This window comes from Capra hircus, chromosome 13 (assembly GCF_001704415.2).
Source record: "Capra hircus breed San Clemente chromosome 13, ASM170441v1, whole genome shotgun sequence".
Taxonomy (NCBI): Eukaryota; Metazoa; Chordata; class Mammalia; order Artiodactyla; family Bovidae; genus Capra; species Capra hircus.
In genome coordinates, this window is record NC_030820.1 from 64,405,364 (window position 1) to 64,419,664 (window position 14,301).

At 48.2% G+C, this 14,301-nt stretch overlaps 2 protein-coding genes across 8 annotated transcripts in view; one reads left to right on the forward strand and one right to left on the reverse strand.

Moving 5' to 3' along the window:
* Positions 4,316-10,584, forward strand: SPAG4 (sperm associated antigen 4). Of its 3 annotated transcripts, none has more exons than XM_018057785.1 (12): positions 4,316-4,774; positions 5,311-5,394; positions 5,720-5,786; positions 5,971-6,032; positions 6,254-6,297; positions 6,618-6,643; positions 6,772-6,880; positions 7,106-7,181; positions 7,327-7,442; positions 8,016-8,183; positions 8,690-8,779; positions 8,892-10,364. In XM_018057785.1, the coding sequence occupies exons 1-12, from the start codon at positions 4,465-4,467 to the stop codon at positions 9,039-9,041; spliced, it is 1,302 nt and encodes a 433-aa protein (XP_017913274.1). In that variant the 5' UTR covers positions 4,316-4,464; the 3' UTR covers positions 9,042-10,364. The 3 variants fall into 3 exon arrangements, with proteins under 3 accessions (XP_017913274.1, XP_017913275.1, XP_017913273.1); XM_018057786.1 differs by having other exon boundaries at positions 4,347-4,755; positions 5,290-5,394; positions 8,892-10,584; XM_018057784.1 differs by having other exon boundaries at positions 4,353-4,774; positions 5,290-5,394.
* CPNE1 (copine 1) overlaps positions 10,301-14,301 on the reverse strand; it is a 39,015-nt gene continuing 35,014 nt past the window's right edge. For all 5 annotated transcript variants that reach the window (XM_018057782.1, XM_018057783.1, XM_018057779.1 and 2 more), the window contains 3 exons: positions 12,608-12,741; positions 12,224-12,460; positions 10,301-12,013 (listed from right to left, as the gene is read on the reverse strand). In XM_018057782.1, the coding sequence (XP_017913271.1) occupies positions 11,873-12,013; positions 12,224-12,460; positions 12,608-12,741 (512 nt within the window). In that variant the 3' untranslated portion in view covers positions 10,301-11,872. The remainder of the gene's footprint in view (positions 12,014-12,223; positions 12,461-12,607; positions 12,742-14,301) is intronic.

Sequence of the window (14,301 nt, forward strand, 5' to 3'; positions counted from 1 at the left end):
TTTGGCCAGAGTACAGGGAATGTATCAGGCGGCAGCAGCAGATAAGAGGAGGCAGTCAAGAGGAGCCGGGTCTTGCTGGTTCCTTGAACCAGACGTGGTCACTTCCTGTGCTTCAGCTGCTCCATCTCAGCACAGATTTCCCCTGCTGTCCTAAGGCAAAGTGGCAGAAAATGAAAAAGCAGTCGCCCTAGGATATATCTTGCTATTGGATGTTCAAAATAAATCTGAATGAAGCACAGATGGTCACAGTTTAAGGCTATGGAGGCTTTATGCTGATATGCTGAGTTTGTAGTTCTTGGGGAAGGAGCTTGGCGGTGCCAGTCTTGCAGCTCTGGGTGCAAGCTGCTTTTGTAACAGCTCACTGGGAATGCTGTTTTTGCTTTTTGCCTTTTTTGTGAGAGTTAAAATCTTCGGGTTTCCTTTGGTCAGCAAAAACCAGTAGTAAAATAGGTCTTTTGTAAAAAGCAAGGGATAACTGTACTGAGGAAAACAACAGAATGGGAAAGACTAGAGATCTCTTCAAGAACATTAGAGATACCAAGGGAACATTTCATGCAAAGATGGGCTCGATAAAGGACAGAAATGGTATGGACCTAACAGAAGCAGAAGATAAGAAGAGGTGGGAAGAATACACAGAAGAACTGTACAAAAAAGATCTTCATGACCAAGATAATCACAATGGTGTGATCACTCACCTAGAGCCAGACATCCTGGAATGTGAAGTCAAGTGGGCCTTAGAAAGCATCACTACGAACAAAGCTAGTGGAAGTGATGGAATTCCAGTTGAGCTATTTCAAAACCTGAAAGATGCTCCTGTGAAAGTGCTGCACTCCATATGCCAGCAAATTTGGAAAACTCAGCAGTGGCCACAGGACTGGAAAAGGTCAGTTTTCATTCCAGTCCCAAAGAAAGGCAATGCCAAAGAATGCTCACACTACCACACAGTTGCACTCATCTCACACTCTAGTAAAGTAATGCTCCAAATTCTGCAAGCCAGGCTTCAGCAATACGTGAACCTTGAACTTCCAGATGTTCAAGCTGGGTTTAGAAAGGGCAGAGGAACCAGAGATCAAATTGCCAACATCCACTGGATCATGGAAAAAGCAAGAGAGTTCCAGAAAAACATCCATTTCTGCTTTATTGACTATACCAAAGCCTTTGACTGTGTGGATCACAATCAACTGTGGAAAATTCTGAAAGAGATGGGAATACCAGACCACCTGACCTGCCTCTTGAGAAATCTGTATGCAGGTCAGGAAGCAACAGTTAGAACTGGACATGGAACAACAGACTGGTTCCAAATAGGAAAAGGAGTACGTCAAGGCTGTATATTGTCACCCTGCTTATTTAACTTCTATGCAGAGAACATCATGAGAAATGCTGGGCGGGAGCAAGCACAAGCTGGAATCAAGATTGCTGGGAGAAATATCAATAACCTCAGATATGCAGATGACACCACCCTTATGGCAGAAAGTGAAGAGGAACTAAAAAGCCTCTTGATGAAAGTGAAGGAAGAGAGTGAAAAAGTTGGCTTAAAGCTCAACATTCAGAAAACGAAGATCATGGCATCTGGTCCCATCACTTCATGGGAAATAGATGGGGAAACAGTGGAAACAGTGTCAGACTTTATTTTTTGGGGCTCCAAAATCACTGCAGATGGTGATTGCAGCCATGAAATTAAAAGACGCTTACTCCTTGGAAGGAAAGTTATGACCAACCTAGATAGCATATTAAAAAGCAGAGACATTACTTTGCCAACAAAGGTCCATCTAGTCAAGGCTATGGTTTTTCCGGTGGTCATGTATGGATGTGAGAGTTGGACTATGAAGAAAGCTGAGTGCTGAAGAATTGATGCTTTTGAACTGTGGTGTTGGAGAAGACTCTTGAGAGTCCCTTGGACTGCAAGGAGATCCAACCAGTCCATCCTAAAGGAAATCAGCCCTGGGATTTCTTTGGAAGGAATGATGCTAAAGCTGAAACTCCAGTACTTTGGCCACCTCATGTGAAGAGTTGACTCATTGGAAAAGACTCTGATGCTGGGAGGGATTGAGGGCAGGCAGAGAAGGGGATGACAAAGGATGAGATGGCTGGATGGCATCACCGACTCGACGTACGTGAGTTTGAGTGAACTCCGGGAGTTGGTGATGGACAGGGAGGCCTGGCATGCTGCGATTCATGGGGTCGTAAAGAGTCGAACACGACTGAGTGACTGAACTGAACTGTACTGAGGTTGGAGAGCCTCATTCTGCCTATTCCCCAGGTGTAACATGCTCAAATGAGTTTTTGGGCCTATACAATACCAGACAAGAGGCATGGGTGAGTCTATTCCTGAACAAGGTTACACCTCAAAGCTCCCAGACTTTAAGAGAGGGCTTCATCTTCCCATTTGACAGATGGAGATACTGGGACCCAAAGAAGGGTGGAGAGGGGACCAGAATTATTAGGTGTCACTGCTTTGGCCTTCTCTTTCCTCCCTCCCTTGAGCTCTGTGGGATCTAGTCAAGCAAGGTATTTTTGCTTTGTTTTTGTTCTTTTTAAAAATTTATTTTATTATTATTTTTTGGCTGGATGGGGTCTTAGTTGCAGCACACCAGATCTTTCACTGCAGTATGTGGGCTTCTCTCTAGTTGGGGTGAGCGGGCTCTATAGTTGCAGAGTGTAGGTTTAGTTGCCCCACGGCATGTGGGATCTTAGTTCCATGACCAGAGATTGAACCCATCTCCTCTGCACTGGAAGGCAATTCTTAACCACTGGGCCTCCCTCAAGTGAGTTATTGATGCCTCTGGAAGGTAACACAGGTGACTCCTCTTTGGGTTGAAACACACCCTGGCAGGTTCCCTGGGCCTTGACCCTTTAAGAACTCCTACATCCACGTCCTAACATTCCAACAAAAGTAGGATGTGGTGGAAAGAATACTAAACTCCAGGGCAAGGTTTTGGAATTCCACACTTATTGTGTGGTTTCCGGAAAATGCTTTCTCCTCTCTGGGCCTGGTTGTCCACTGTGTAATATGCACGGGATGAACTGCACTGCTTTTCAAAGTGTGGTCTTTAATCAGGATCACACGTGGTTGTTAAAAATGCACATTCTTGCTCCCACTCTAGAAATGCTAACATAATATCTTAAGGTGTGGCTGGGACCTGAATTTCCAGAAGCCACTTTGGTACTATTCTGTTGCACAGCAGGAATTTGGGAACATCTGGTCTCTTGACTAAGTGTGATTCCTTTCTGTTCTAGGTGACTCAGATGGTCTGAGTGTCCATCTTAGTCACTCACTCGTGTCCGACTCTCTGCAACCCCATGGACTGCAGCACGCCAGACCTCCATGTCCCTCACCATCTCCCGAAGTTTGCCAAGTTCTTGTCCATTGCATCAGTGATGCCATCCAGCCATCTCATCCTCTGACCCCCTCTTCTCCTTCTGCCCTTAATCTTTCCCAGCATCAGGGACTTTTCCAATGAGATGGCTGTTCGAATCAGATGACCAAAATACTGGAGCTTCAGCTTCAGCATCAGTTTTTCCAACAAGTATTTAGGGTTGATTTCCCTTAAGATTGACTGGTTTGATCTCCTTGCTTTCCTAGGGACTTTCAGGAGTCTTTAGCACCACAGTTTGAAGGCATCAATTGTATAAAAGAACAAAAAGATATGGTGACTGAGGGGTACTGAATTCCCCAAAGACCCCTGGTGAATACGGGTCCAGAAGAGATCACAGATCCCTGAGGTCAGAGTTAGCCTGATGACTAGGATGAGAGGAGGAGGAGCCTGAAGGGTTTTTAGAGCAAAAGAGACTAAAAAGGCTGTATTGAGAAGTGCCACATGGGGGTGATCCCTTGCCCCTTCTAAACATCTATTCCTTCATAGATACATGAGCACCTACCACATGCTACATTCCATGGGGTCACAAAGAGTCAGACACGACTGAGCGACCTCATCGACTGAACGACAGTACATGCGAGCTAGAAACTATCTATCGAGGTGCTGAAAGATACAGTAGCGAACACAAAAAAATCTCTGCCTTCATAAACTTATCGCTCTACTGGGAGTGACACGTAATGAAGAATGAAATAAAACACATAAGTGCTAAGGGGAAAAACAAAGCAGGAAGGGGGACAGAAATTCCTTCCTGGTAAGCAGTAGTTTTAGACAGGGTGTTTTGGGAAATGCTGTAATGTCATTGCTTGCTTTAACTTGGGAAAGAATAAGGGAGACTGCCAAGGGTCCCAGGGACGTCACGACTGGCTCTGTGACGCCGGCCAGGGCGTTCCTCGGAGACGGTGGTCTCCTCTATGAAGTCAGCAGCCAGACCTAGTTACAGAGGAGAGGGTTGCGGCAAGCCACGGGCCCTGCCGGCTGCACGCAGGGTCGAGGGGTCCGGGCGGCGCGCACCAGCCGAAGGAGGGCCGAGGGCCTTGGAGGCCGCGACGGTGCCTTTGGCATCGGAAGGCCACAGCCCCGGGTCAGGATGCGGCGAAGCCCCCGCCCGGGTTCAGCCGCGTCCCAGCACAAGCACACGCCCAACTTCTACAGCGACAACAGCAACAGCTCTATGAGCGTCACCTCGGGGGACAGCTGCGGGCACCGGTCAACTGGGCCGGGGCCCGGGGAGCCCGAGGGCAGACGAGCCCGGGGCTCGAGCTGCGGTGAGCCCGCCTTGAGCGCTGGAGTGCCCGGAGGAACCACATGGGCTGGAAGCTCTCGGCAGAAGCAGGCGCCTCGGAGCCACAATGGGCAGACCGCCTGTGGCGCGGCAACCGTGAGGGGCGGGGCCTCGGGTGCGGGCGGGGTCGATCCCGGGTGAGCGGAGGGAAGGGGTGGGGCTTAGAGGGTGGGGTTTGGCGCGGAAGTGGGATAAAACTATCTGGGCACCTCCTAGGGGGCGGGGCCTGAAGGGGAAAAAAGAGTAGGCAATAAATAAGAGGGTCTCGGTGAGGTGGCTGGTCCTGGGAAGGGGCGTAGAAAAGCTTGTGATTGGGCACCGCTGAGGAGGCGTGGCCTCGGTTGTTAGCACCAGCGGCTACCAGGCAAACATGGCAGCATCAAGACCTAAAGCTGGGGGCTGCACCACCGCTTGGGGGGTGGGACAACGATTAGACTGAGCTTCCCTGCGTGGGGGTGGGGGTGGGGAGGTGGCCTCAGAGTGCTGCAGGAGCCGAGGGCTGTGGATTCTGTGCGACCAAAACCTGTGAGGCTGCCCTGCTTCTGAGCTAAGGGAACCTGCAGCCAGGTCCTGGGGAAACAGTGGGCCTGCGGTGCACAAGGCCCCAGTGGAGCCCTTGGGCTCCCGCAGAACCAGCTGGCTCTTCCGCAGTCTCTGAGGAGCAGCTCGACCTTCTCCCCATTCTGGATCTGAGGCAGGAGATGCCTTCCCCGCAAGTGTCCAAGAGCTTCCTGAGTACGGTCCAAGCCAGCCCAGATCCCCTCTGACCCCTCTGGCTCCCCTCTCAGAACTCCATTTCTCACCTCTGAGGCCGTTTTCAGTTCTGAGCCCCCGGCCCAGGTCTGATTGTCTAGCCCCTTCCCTGAGCCCGACCCACCTTCTCTAAGAATGAGAATCCATTCTCCTTGTCCCCATCTAAGTCTCCTAGCCCACCCCTCTCTTCCTGAGTCCCCTTCCTAGGTTTTTCTGAACCTCCAACACCACTCTGTGAGCCCCTCCCCCACCATCTCTTTCCCTCCCTAAGCCTAGTCCCTTCTCTGAGCCCCTTTCTTCTTCTCAGGCCTACTCTTCCAGGTGCTGAGCGTGTTGTTATCCCTGGTTGGAGACGTGCTGGTCAGTGTGTACAGGTCAGAGGGAGGGAAGGGGGAGCCCCAGGGGCTGCTCTATGGAGGGGGTGGGGAGCTGGGCCAGACCCGGCTGAGGATTGAGCCGATTCATACCTGTGTTCACAGGAGCTGGGTCTAGGACCTTGGGGTGGGGGCTGGGGATTCTCTGGGGTCTCCCGGCCTCAGCCCCCCTTCGGTTCCTCAGGGAGGTCTGTTCCATCCGCTTCCTGCTCACGGCTGTATCACTGCTGAGCCTCTTTCTGGCAGGTGAGAGGGGGCCCAGTTCCCGGGGCCCCAGCCCTGGAAGCTTTGAAGCCAAACCTGGTACACTTTCTCTGATATCCTTCAGCCCACTCAGTCCCTTCAGAAGCTCACAGTTCCTCACAGTCCCCTTCAGAGCCTTCCTGCCTCTTTGCCCCCACTGTCCCTTTTTCTCCTGAGAAACCTCCTCCCTTCCCTTCCCCTGAGACCACTGCTTCTTTCTCCAGCACTCTGGTGGGGACTTCTGTACCTCGCCCCTCCTTTGGAACATGTGAGTCGGGGAGACTGTCCTGGGGTTGGGTGGTTGGCAGGCTATAAACCTGGAGGTTGTGGGGAGTCCCCTGGGCCACTGGGGAAAGGGACAGTGCCGGAGGCTATCACCCTAAGGAAAGGCTGGCTATAAACAGGAGATTTCTGGGGGATTGTGCCCAGAGGTGCTTGAGGGTCTGTCTTGGAGAGATGCTTGGAAGGTCAGGAAAAAGGGATAGGCAGTCCTCAGAGAGAAGGCCCTTTGTATCTGGCCACTCCCACACTGAGGTGGGAGCTAAGTAAGCAGCGCTGTTTTTTGTCCCTCCTTCCCCCCTCCAATAGGAACCTAAGGAGATGCTGACTCTAAGGTGAAAGAGGGCACTGGGGTGGGGAATTGGGGGCCTCAAAGGTGCTTCTGTTGGGGGTGGGGAGATCCTACGGGAAGTGGCCAGGGGGACAGGGAGCCAACTGCAGCGTGCCAACCTTCTGCCTGCAGCGAATACCACGAGCGCGTGCGCTCCCAGGGGCAGCAGCTGCAGCAGCTCCAGGCTGAACTGGTTAAACTCCACAGGGAGATGTCCAGCGTTCGCGCCGCCAACAGCGAGGTGAGTCCCGCAGACGCAGCCTGCTCTCAGAACCCGGTCCAGGAGCTTGGCCGCTGGGAGCCTGGCCCCGTGTCTCCGGCCGCTGTGCACTCCCCGCCCACCTTGGAGCCATGCTCCCTCCGCCCTGAGTCTTAAGGCCCGGAGCAGAGCCCCCGAGGACTCCGCCCCAGTATAAAACCTGCCCGCGAGCCCCGCCCCTCCAGTCTCCGCCCTCTCTCTTTTCAGAGGGTGGCCCAACTAGTATTCCAGAGGCTGAGTGAGGACTTTGTGCGGAAACCCGACTATGCGCTGAGTTCTGTCGGTAAGACCCAGGGAGAGACTGAGACTCAGAGACGCAGATAGAACTATGCACCAGATCGGCCCAGACAGACCGACCTCAGACGGATACTGCCTTCGCTGTGGGTCTGGCCTGGGAGCCCCTGACTAGTTGCTTCTTCCTGCTCTAGGAGCCTCCATCGACCTAGAGAAGACATCCCAGGACTATGAGGATGCGAACACTGCCTACTTCTGGAATCGCTTCAGCTTCTGGAACTACGCGCGACCGCCCACGGTTATCCTGGAGGTGGGCCTGGAACATAGATCCCAAAAGGGAATCAGGGGCGGATTCTGGAGAAAGGATCCCACAGCTTCCTGGGGTTGGACCTGACTTAGCTGAGGGTGTGGCGCCAGAGAGACCCTGCTGGGCATAATTTGGCCGCCTGGAGGTGGGGCTGGCTTGCCTGGGGCGAGGCTCTGGGTGAGGTGGAGGACAACATAATACTGGAGAGACCTGGCAGTGCTTCGCTGGTGGCTCAGACGGTGAGGAAACTGCTTGCAAACGCTCGGTTCGATCCCTGGGTCAGAAAGATCCCGTGGAGAAGGGAATGGCTACCCATTCCAGTTTTCTTGCCCGGAGAGTTCCATGGACAGAGGAGCCTGGCGGGCTACTCCATGGGGTCACAACGAGTTGGAAACGACTGAGCGACTAACACTTTCTGGCACTGCTAGGGACTGGAGTCCTGGGTGGAGCTCTGCATGGGCCCTTGATAGGGTCAAGCTGATGGAGGGGCCTACCAGAACCAATGCCCAGGAAGCTGGGGAAGGGCCACAGTTGCTCCGTCCTGTGGTTCTGAAGATCTATCCACCCCCACTGCAGCCAGATGTGTTCCCTGGAAATTGCTGGGCTTTTGAGGGCGACCAGGGCCAGGTGGTGATCCGGTTGCCGGGTCGTGTGCAGCTGAGCGACATCACTCTGCAGCATCCACCGCCCACTGTGGCACACACCCGGGGAGCTAACAGCGCCCCCCGTGACTTTGCAGTCTATGTAAGTGGGGCTGAGGCCAAGGAGGTGGGGGGATTTTCCTACAGAGCACAAGGCAGTCATGAAAACTGGGGCTACGGAGTCTTTGCTTGCTCATCCATAAAATGGAGATACTACCACTTGCCTCTCAGGGTTGCCATAGGTACTTAAATAATCATACCATATTCAAATATTGGTTATAGTTTATTGAGTCCTTAATCTGTTTTGAGTACTTTACATGGATTATATATCCTTGCATCCACACAACCTATGAAGTGCTATTATCTCCCCCCTTCACAGATGAGAAAAAGTAATTCTCAGATAGAGGAGGTAACTTGCCCAAGGTCACACAGCTAACAAGTTGTCAGGCTTTAATTTGCAACTTGATTTCTTTGAGCCCAGATTCCACACACTATCATCCTAACACCGAAAAATAAATGAGTGTGCATACAACTACTGAACACAAAGTAGGTTCTCAACACCTCCACCTCCACCTGTCTCTGTTCCTCCACTCACTCTTCACTTACCAGGGCCTCCAAGTTGATGACGAGACTGAGGTCTTCTTGGGGAAATTTACCTTCAACGTGGAGAAATCTGAGATTCAGACTTTCCACCTACAGGTATGTTGGTCTCTTGGAGGTGAGGGGTCTAAGAGAATGGGACAGTGAGGGAAGATTGGGGAGGGCAGCCCTTGGGAGAGCAGACATTGGCATCATCCATTTTTCTCTCCAGAATGACCCTCCAGCTGCCTTTCCCAAGGTGAAGATCCAGATTCTAAGCAACTGGGGCCACCCCCGTTTCACGTGCTTGTATCGAGTCCGAGCCCATGGTGTTCGAACCTCAGAGGAGGCAGGGGACAGTGCCACAGGGGACGCCCATTAAACATGCTGATTGTTGGGAGTGGAAGTGTGTGCTGAAAGAAGCTGGATCAGTGCTGGGAGGTCTGCTGTGGGCAGGGAGGCTGGCACTCTAAGTTGCCTTTGGTACGTAAATGTGGTGGGGGGCGTCTATCAAACTGCCTTCTTGGAGAAGCCCAGATCAGTATAGTAGCAGCAGTTCATGTGTGTGGAGTGTTTACCATGCACCTAAGATAGTACTCTGGATGTTATATGCCTTCTCTAACTAATCTTCACAATCACAAAGGGAGAAACCATTCAGATCAGGAAAGTTGCAAGGTCACACAGCTAGTGAAGAGCTGAGCCACAGTGGGACCCTGAGCCTACCTTTCTCTAAAGGTTGCCTTCTTGCAGAGCTACCAGTCGGCATGAAGCTGCGCTGTGCCCCTCACTTCTCACCCCAACTCTTGCTAGGTGCAGGCAGAACTTGCCATTTTTTTCAGGTAAAATCTTAGGGAGACTTGAGAACCTGTAGGGGCCATTTGAGTCAGAAATGATGCAGGCCTGATTATCCCCACTCAGGTTGTTTTACACTAAAACTTGAGTGTTCCACTATGCTAGGAACAGTACAGGCGGTAGAGTATTGACCAGTCCCTGCCCTCCAGGAGCCTGACAAGGAAGAGAAGATGCTCCAGAAAACGGGACAATTCATTTATTGATCCAATAACTCTTCAAAGGGTCAAAAGTAGAAATGGAGGGAGAAAGATGGAGGAGACGGACATCAAAGGATTAATGAGTTCTACTCGGGCAGAGGACTCAAAAAGGGGAAAAAGTGTCAAAGAAATACATGCAATATCTTGACTGTTAGGATCCTTTTCACTGTGTTCATGTTTTGGAAGAATCTACAGACTATGAACAGTGTTATACCTCTAGGAAGTGGAATCCAAGTGTATGTGTGAGGATGGAACATGTATACATCTGTTTAAATTTGGGGGTTATTACTTTTATAATTTGAAGACAGAGGGAAAAGAATCTATTGAGTACTCTTAAAAGTCTGAAGTTTTCTAACTAATACAGCTTTTCTGGAGGGGGCATTTTTATAATAGGTGCTGAAGTCTTAACTTTTTTATACTTTTTAATCACAGCAATTGCATTTCTAAGAATGGATCCAAAGGATACACAGATAAAATCTAAGTTACTACTTTAAGGATGTTGATCACACTGTTGTTTATAGAGGAAAAAATGGAAATAGTATCTAAGAAGATAAAGTACACTATAAAAATAATATGTAGCCAATAGAAATGGTAATATAGGAGACTGTTTAATGTCATGAAAAGTAAGTAATATATATGGATAATTTTTAAAAAAACAAGCTAGGTTACATACACACACACATACACAAAAGCAAGCTAGGCTGACATACATAAAATTTTTAAATTTCTGTATCAAGAGTTACATAGACCAAAAGACACTATAACTGAAAAGATAACAGCCTGGGAGGAAATATTTTTAACATGTATAAGAGATAAAGGGTTGCTGAACAACTATAACAATAAAGGCTGTAAAGGACAACAACCACCTATAAAAAAGCTATTCATAAGAGATACAATTGAAAAATAAACATATAAAATGATACCCAGCCTTTGTAATTCAATAAATTCAATTAAAACTGAGTGGTTTTTTTGCCTGTCATATTAATGAAATGGGTAAAAAACTGTTATGAAATGCAATTTACAGTATCTATTAAAATATTAAGTATTCATATCTTTTGATTGAACATTTTCACTTGTAGGAATAAAATTTTCATAAATATTACTATATAAACGCACAGATAAATGTATTAGGATATTCCTTAGAGGATTGTTTGTTATAATGGAAGAAAACCAGAAGGGACCCAAATCTTGATAAATTAGGGATTGGCTAAGTAAGCTATAATATACTCATACACAGAGTAATCTATAGGCATTAAAAAGAATGAAGTCGGTCGTAAGTTCTACTGGGTAAAATACCGAAAATACAATAAAACAAAGTGCAAACAGTGTAGTAATCTAGACGAAAAAATTTGTCAGACATAGGAAATACATCCTGCCCATTATCTATCTCATACAATATATTTGAAATAATTTTGTACTAACTAGCATACATTTAAAAAACATTTAAAGCATACTGAAACAGTACATACAGTATGGTCCCAATTCTGTAAAATAAAAAACATGCATCACTGTAATATGTATAAAGTATTAAAAAATATGCACCAAATATTTTAATGGGACATGGGAGTTTGGGTGGTATTTTTCCCTATAATGAATATACATATTAATTTTCTAGTAAGAAAAAGAATAGCTATTAAAAAAAGTGAGGCTTGGAGCCTATTTTTAGAACTAGAACCACCACTGCTCCACCTTCCAGGGAGTCAGGCACAGCCCTTGATCCCCTCCTCTAACCTTGTAATTTGTCTGTGCTCCCAGCTCAGCTCTGCTCTGCGGCAGGGTGGACTAGGTGTTTGGCTTATATACTCAGTCTTTGCATTGTCCAAAACAGAGTCAGTGTCTCTAGATATCTGGCCGGGAATACCCAATTTCTTGGAAGGAGAGGATTCCTTTACTCCAAAAACCCCTGAAGTCAACAAGTAAGTTCAGAGAGGAGAATTAACCATGGCTAATGGCAGATTCCCACCTAAAACACAGAGTGGTAGCAAAGGAGTGGTCTTCATCTTTATTGAATGAGGGACTCCAGGGGCAAGCAGGTGAGATCAAGGGCAGCAACATCAGGATTAAATATAAAACATGAAGTGCAAGCACTAGGGAATGCGTGTTCACAGCTGGGGACCTTAACATGGGACTGAGAAACGGCCACAGTCGACCCCTTCAAGGGAATCTAAGCCTGGGGGGCCTGTGCAGGGCCCCTGGCTGCAGGTGGAGGTGGCTTGAATGGGGCCCAACCTTGGGCCCTGAAGTAGGAGACCAGTTGTGTGGGTACTTCTGCAAGTACAGTCTGCGCCAGTGCCTCTCGAGGGGCCTGCCAGGAGAAGAGGGGCAAGTTCAGTGATGGGCCATAATGGCTTTATTTGTACAAGGTCTACATTTCACACCCAAGAAAGGATACAGAATCCAACACCTAACCCTGCCCCAGGCTCAGGTGAAGAGATAAGTATCCCCACACACATCCGGGGGAGGTGGAAGGCTGAACTCCCAGCTCTGTTCCGTCCCCAAGCTTGCCCCTACTCACATTCTGGAAACGCCGGTAGGGCACAAACTGCACTATGTCACGAGCGGCTGCCTCCCCGGAGCGTGTGTGCAGGGGTCCACCATCAGCGTCCAGCTGCTCCATGGCCTCGAAGTCAGCACAACCCACACCCACTATGATCACCGACATGGGCAGGTAGGAAGCACGAACCACAGCCTCACGTGTGGCCTCCACATCTGTCACAGCACCATCGGTCAGCAGCAACAGGACGAAGTATTGCTAAAGGCAAGTCCGTTCATATACTGAGGCAGACCCTCTAAACATCCCAGCCACACATTTCCACACTGACAAGAAGTCTCTTGTTATATAGTTCTCAAGGGAGCGCCCCCACCCCCTTCCTCGCCCACTACCTCCTATAACCCTCACCGAAGCATTCCTCTGATTTGCAGCCTGGGCTGCAAACCTAGCCACATGGTTGATGATGGGTGCAAAGTTGGTGGGCCCATAGAGCCGGACTTGGGGCAGGGCCTGGCGGTAGGCATCCACAATGCCCTGGATGCCTAGAGAAGAAAGGCAAAAAATACCATGAAATACTGGGCCTCTTGGGGTTCTGCCAGCCCTGACGACACTTTACCCTGGCCATGGAGATTTGGGAACTTGGGTGGATTTCATTCACTCACCCCTGTAATCCAAGGTTTTTAACCTTACCCTACAGATGAGAAAATTAGGGCTGAAGAGAGGAAGGGCACGTGCCCTGAACCGCAGCTTGAATTAAAATCCAGATTGGGGGAATCCCCTGAACAAATCCAGGAGAGTTGAGCATCAAATTATAATGCACTTAAAAAATAATGAATTATAACCCATTTTATAAAATAAGAATCCACAGAGATATAATAGACAAGGAAAAGCCCTTAATGTAGAAGAAATTATAGAACCATTTGACCATCAGAGATAATTGATTAAGGCAAGGATTATCAATGGATGCCAAAAGGTAAAAAATTGATGAGTGATTGGATATTTATATAGTCTCAAAGTATCCTTCCAAAGGATGATGATTATTAGTTTAAAAAACAAAAACAGGCTCACTCACCCACAGTCAATTAACAAAGGAAGCAAAAACATACAACGGAGAAAAGACAGTCTCTTCACCAAGTGGTGCTGGGAAAGCTGGACTGCCACAAGTAAATGAATGAAGTTAGAACACTCCCTCCTACTATATGCCAAAATAAAATCTAAATGGCCTAAAGCCTTAAATATAAAACACAACACCATAAAACTAAAAAGGGATATAGGCAAAACATTTCTCAAGGAAATAGGAATAAAAGCAAAACTAAACAAATGGGACCTAATCAAACTTACAAGCTTCAGTACAGCAAAGGAAACTATAAACAAGAAGACAAACTACAGACTGTGAAAAAATGTTTGGAAATGATGTGATCAACAAGGGCTTAAATTCCAAAATATACAAATAGCTCATACAACTCAGTATCAAAAAACCCCAAATAATCCAATCAAAAAGTGGGCAAAAGACCTAAATAGACAAATTTTTAAAGAAGATACAGATGGCTAGTAGTCACATGAAAAGATGCTCAACATTGGTAATTATTAGAGAAATGCAGGGAATTCCCTGACGGTCCAGTGGTTAGGACTCTGTGCTTCCACTGCAGGGGGCACATGTTTGAACCCTGGTAAGGAACTAAGCTATTTCAAATCCTGAAAGATGATGCTGTGAACGTGCTGCACTCCATATGCCAGCAAATTTGGAAAACTCAGCAGTGGCCACAGGACTGGAAAAGGTCAGTTGTCATTCCAATTCCTAAGAAAGGCAATGCCAAAGAATGCTCAAACTACCGCACAACTGCACTCATCTCACATGCTATTCAAGTCATGCTCCAAATTCTGCAAGCCAGGCTTCAGCAATACGTGAACCATGAACTTCTTGATGTTCAAGCTGGTTTTAGAAAAGGCAGAGGAACCAGAGATCAAATTGCCAACATCCGCTGGATCATCAAAAAAGCAAGAGAGTTCCAGAAAAACATCTATTTCTGCTTTATTGACTATGCCAAAGCCTTTGACTGTGTGGATCACAATCAATTGTGGAAAATTCTGAAAGAGATGGG

Bases quoted from the DNA above. Each gene is read 5' to 3' on its own strand.
- SPAG4 (XM_018057784.1), top strand. From the start codon at position 4,465: ATGCGGCGAAGCCCCCGCCCGGGTTCAGCCGCGTCCCAGCACAAGCAC. The intron at 5,787-5,970 runs GTCAGAGGGAGG...TCGGTTCCTCAG, and splicing joins GTGCTGGTCAGTGTGTACAG to GGAGGTCTGTTCCATCCGCT. The intron at 6,644-6,771 runs GTGAAAGAGGGC...TTCTGCCTGCAG, and splicing joins AAGGAGATGCTGACTCTAAG to CGAATACCACGAGCGCGTGC.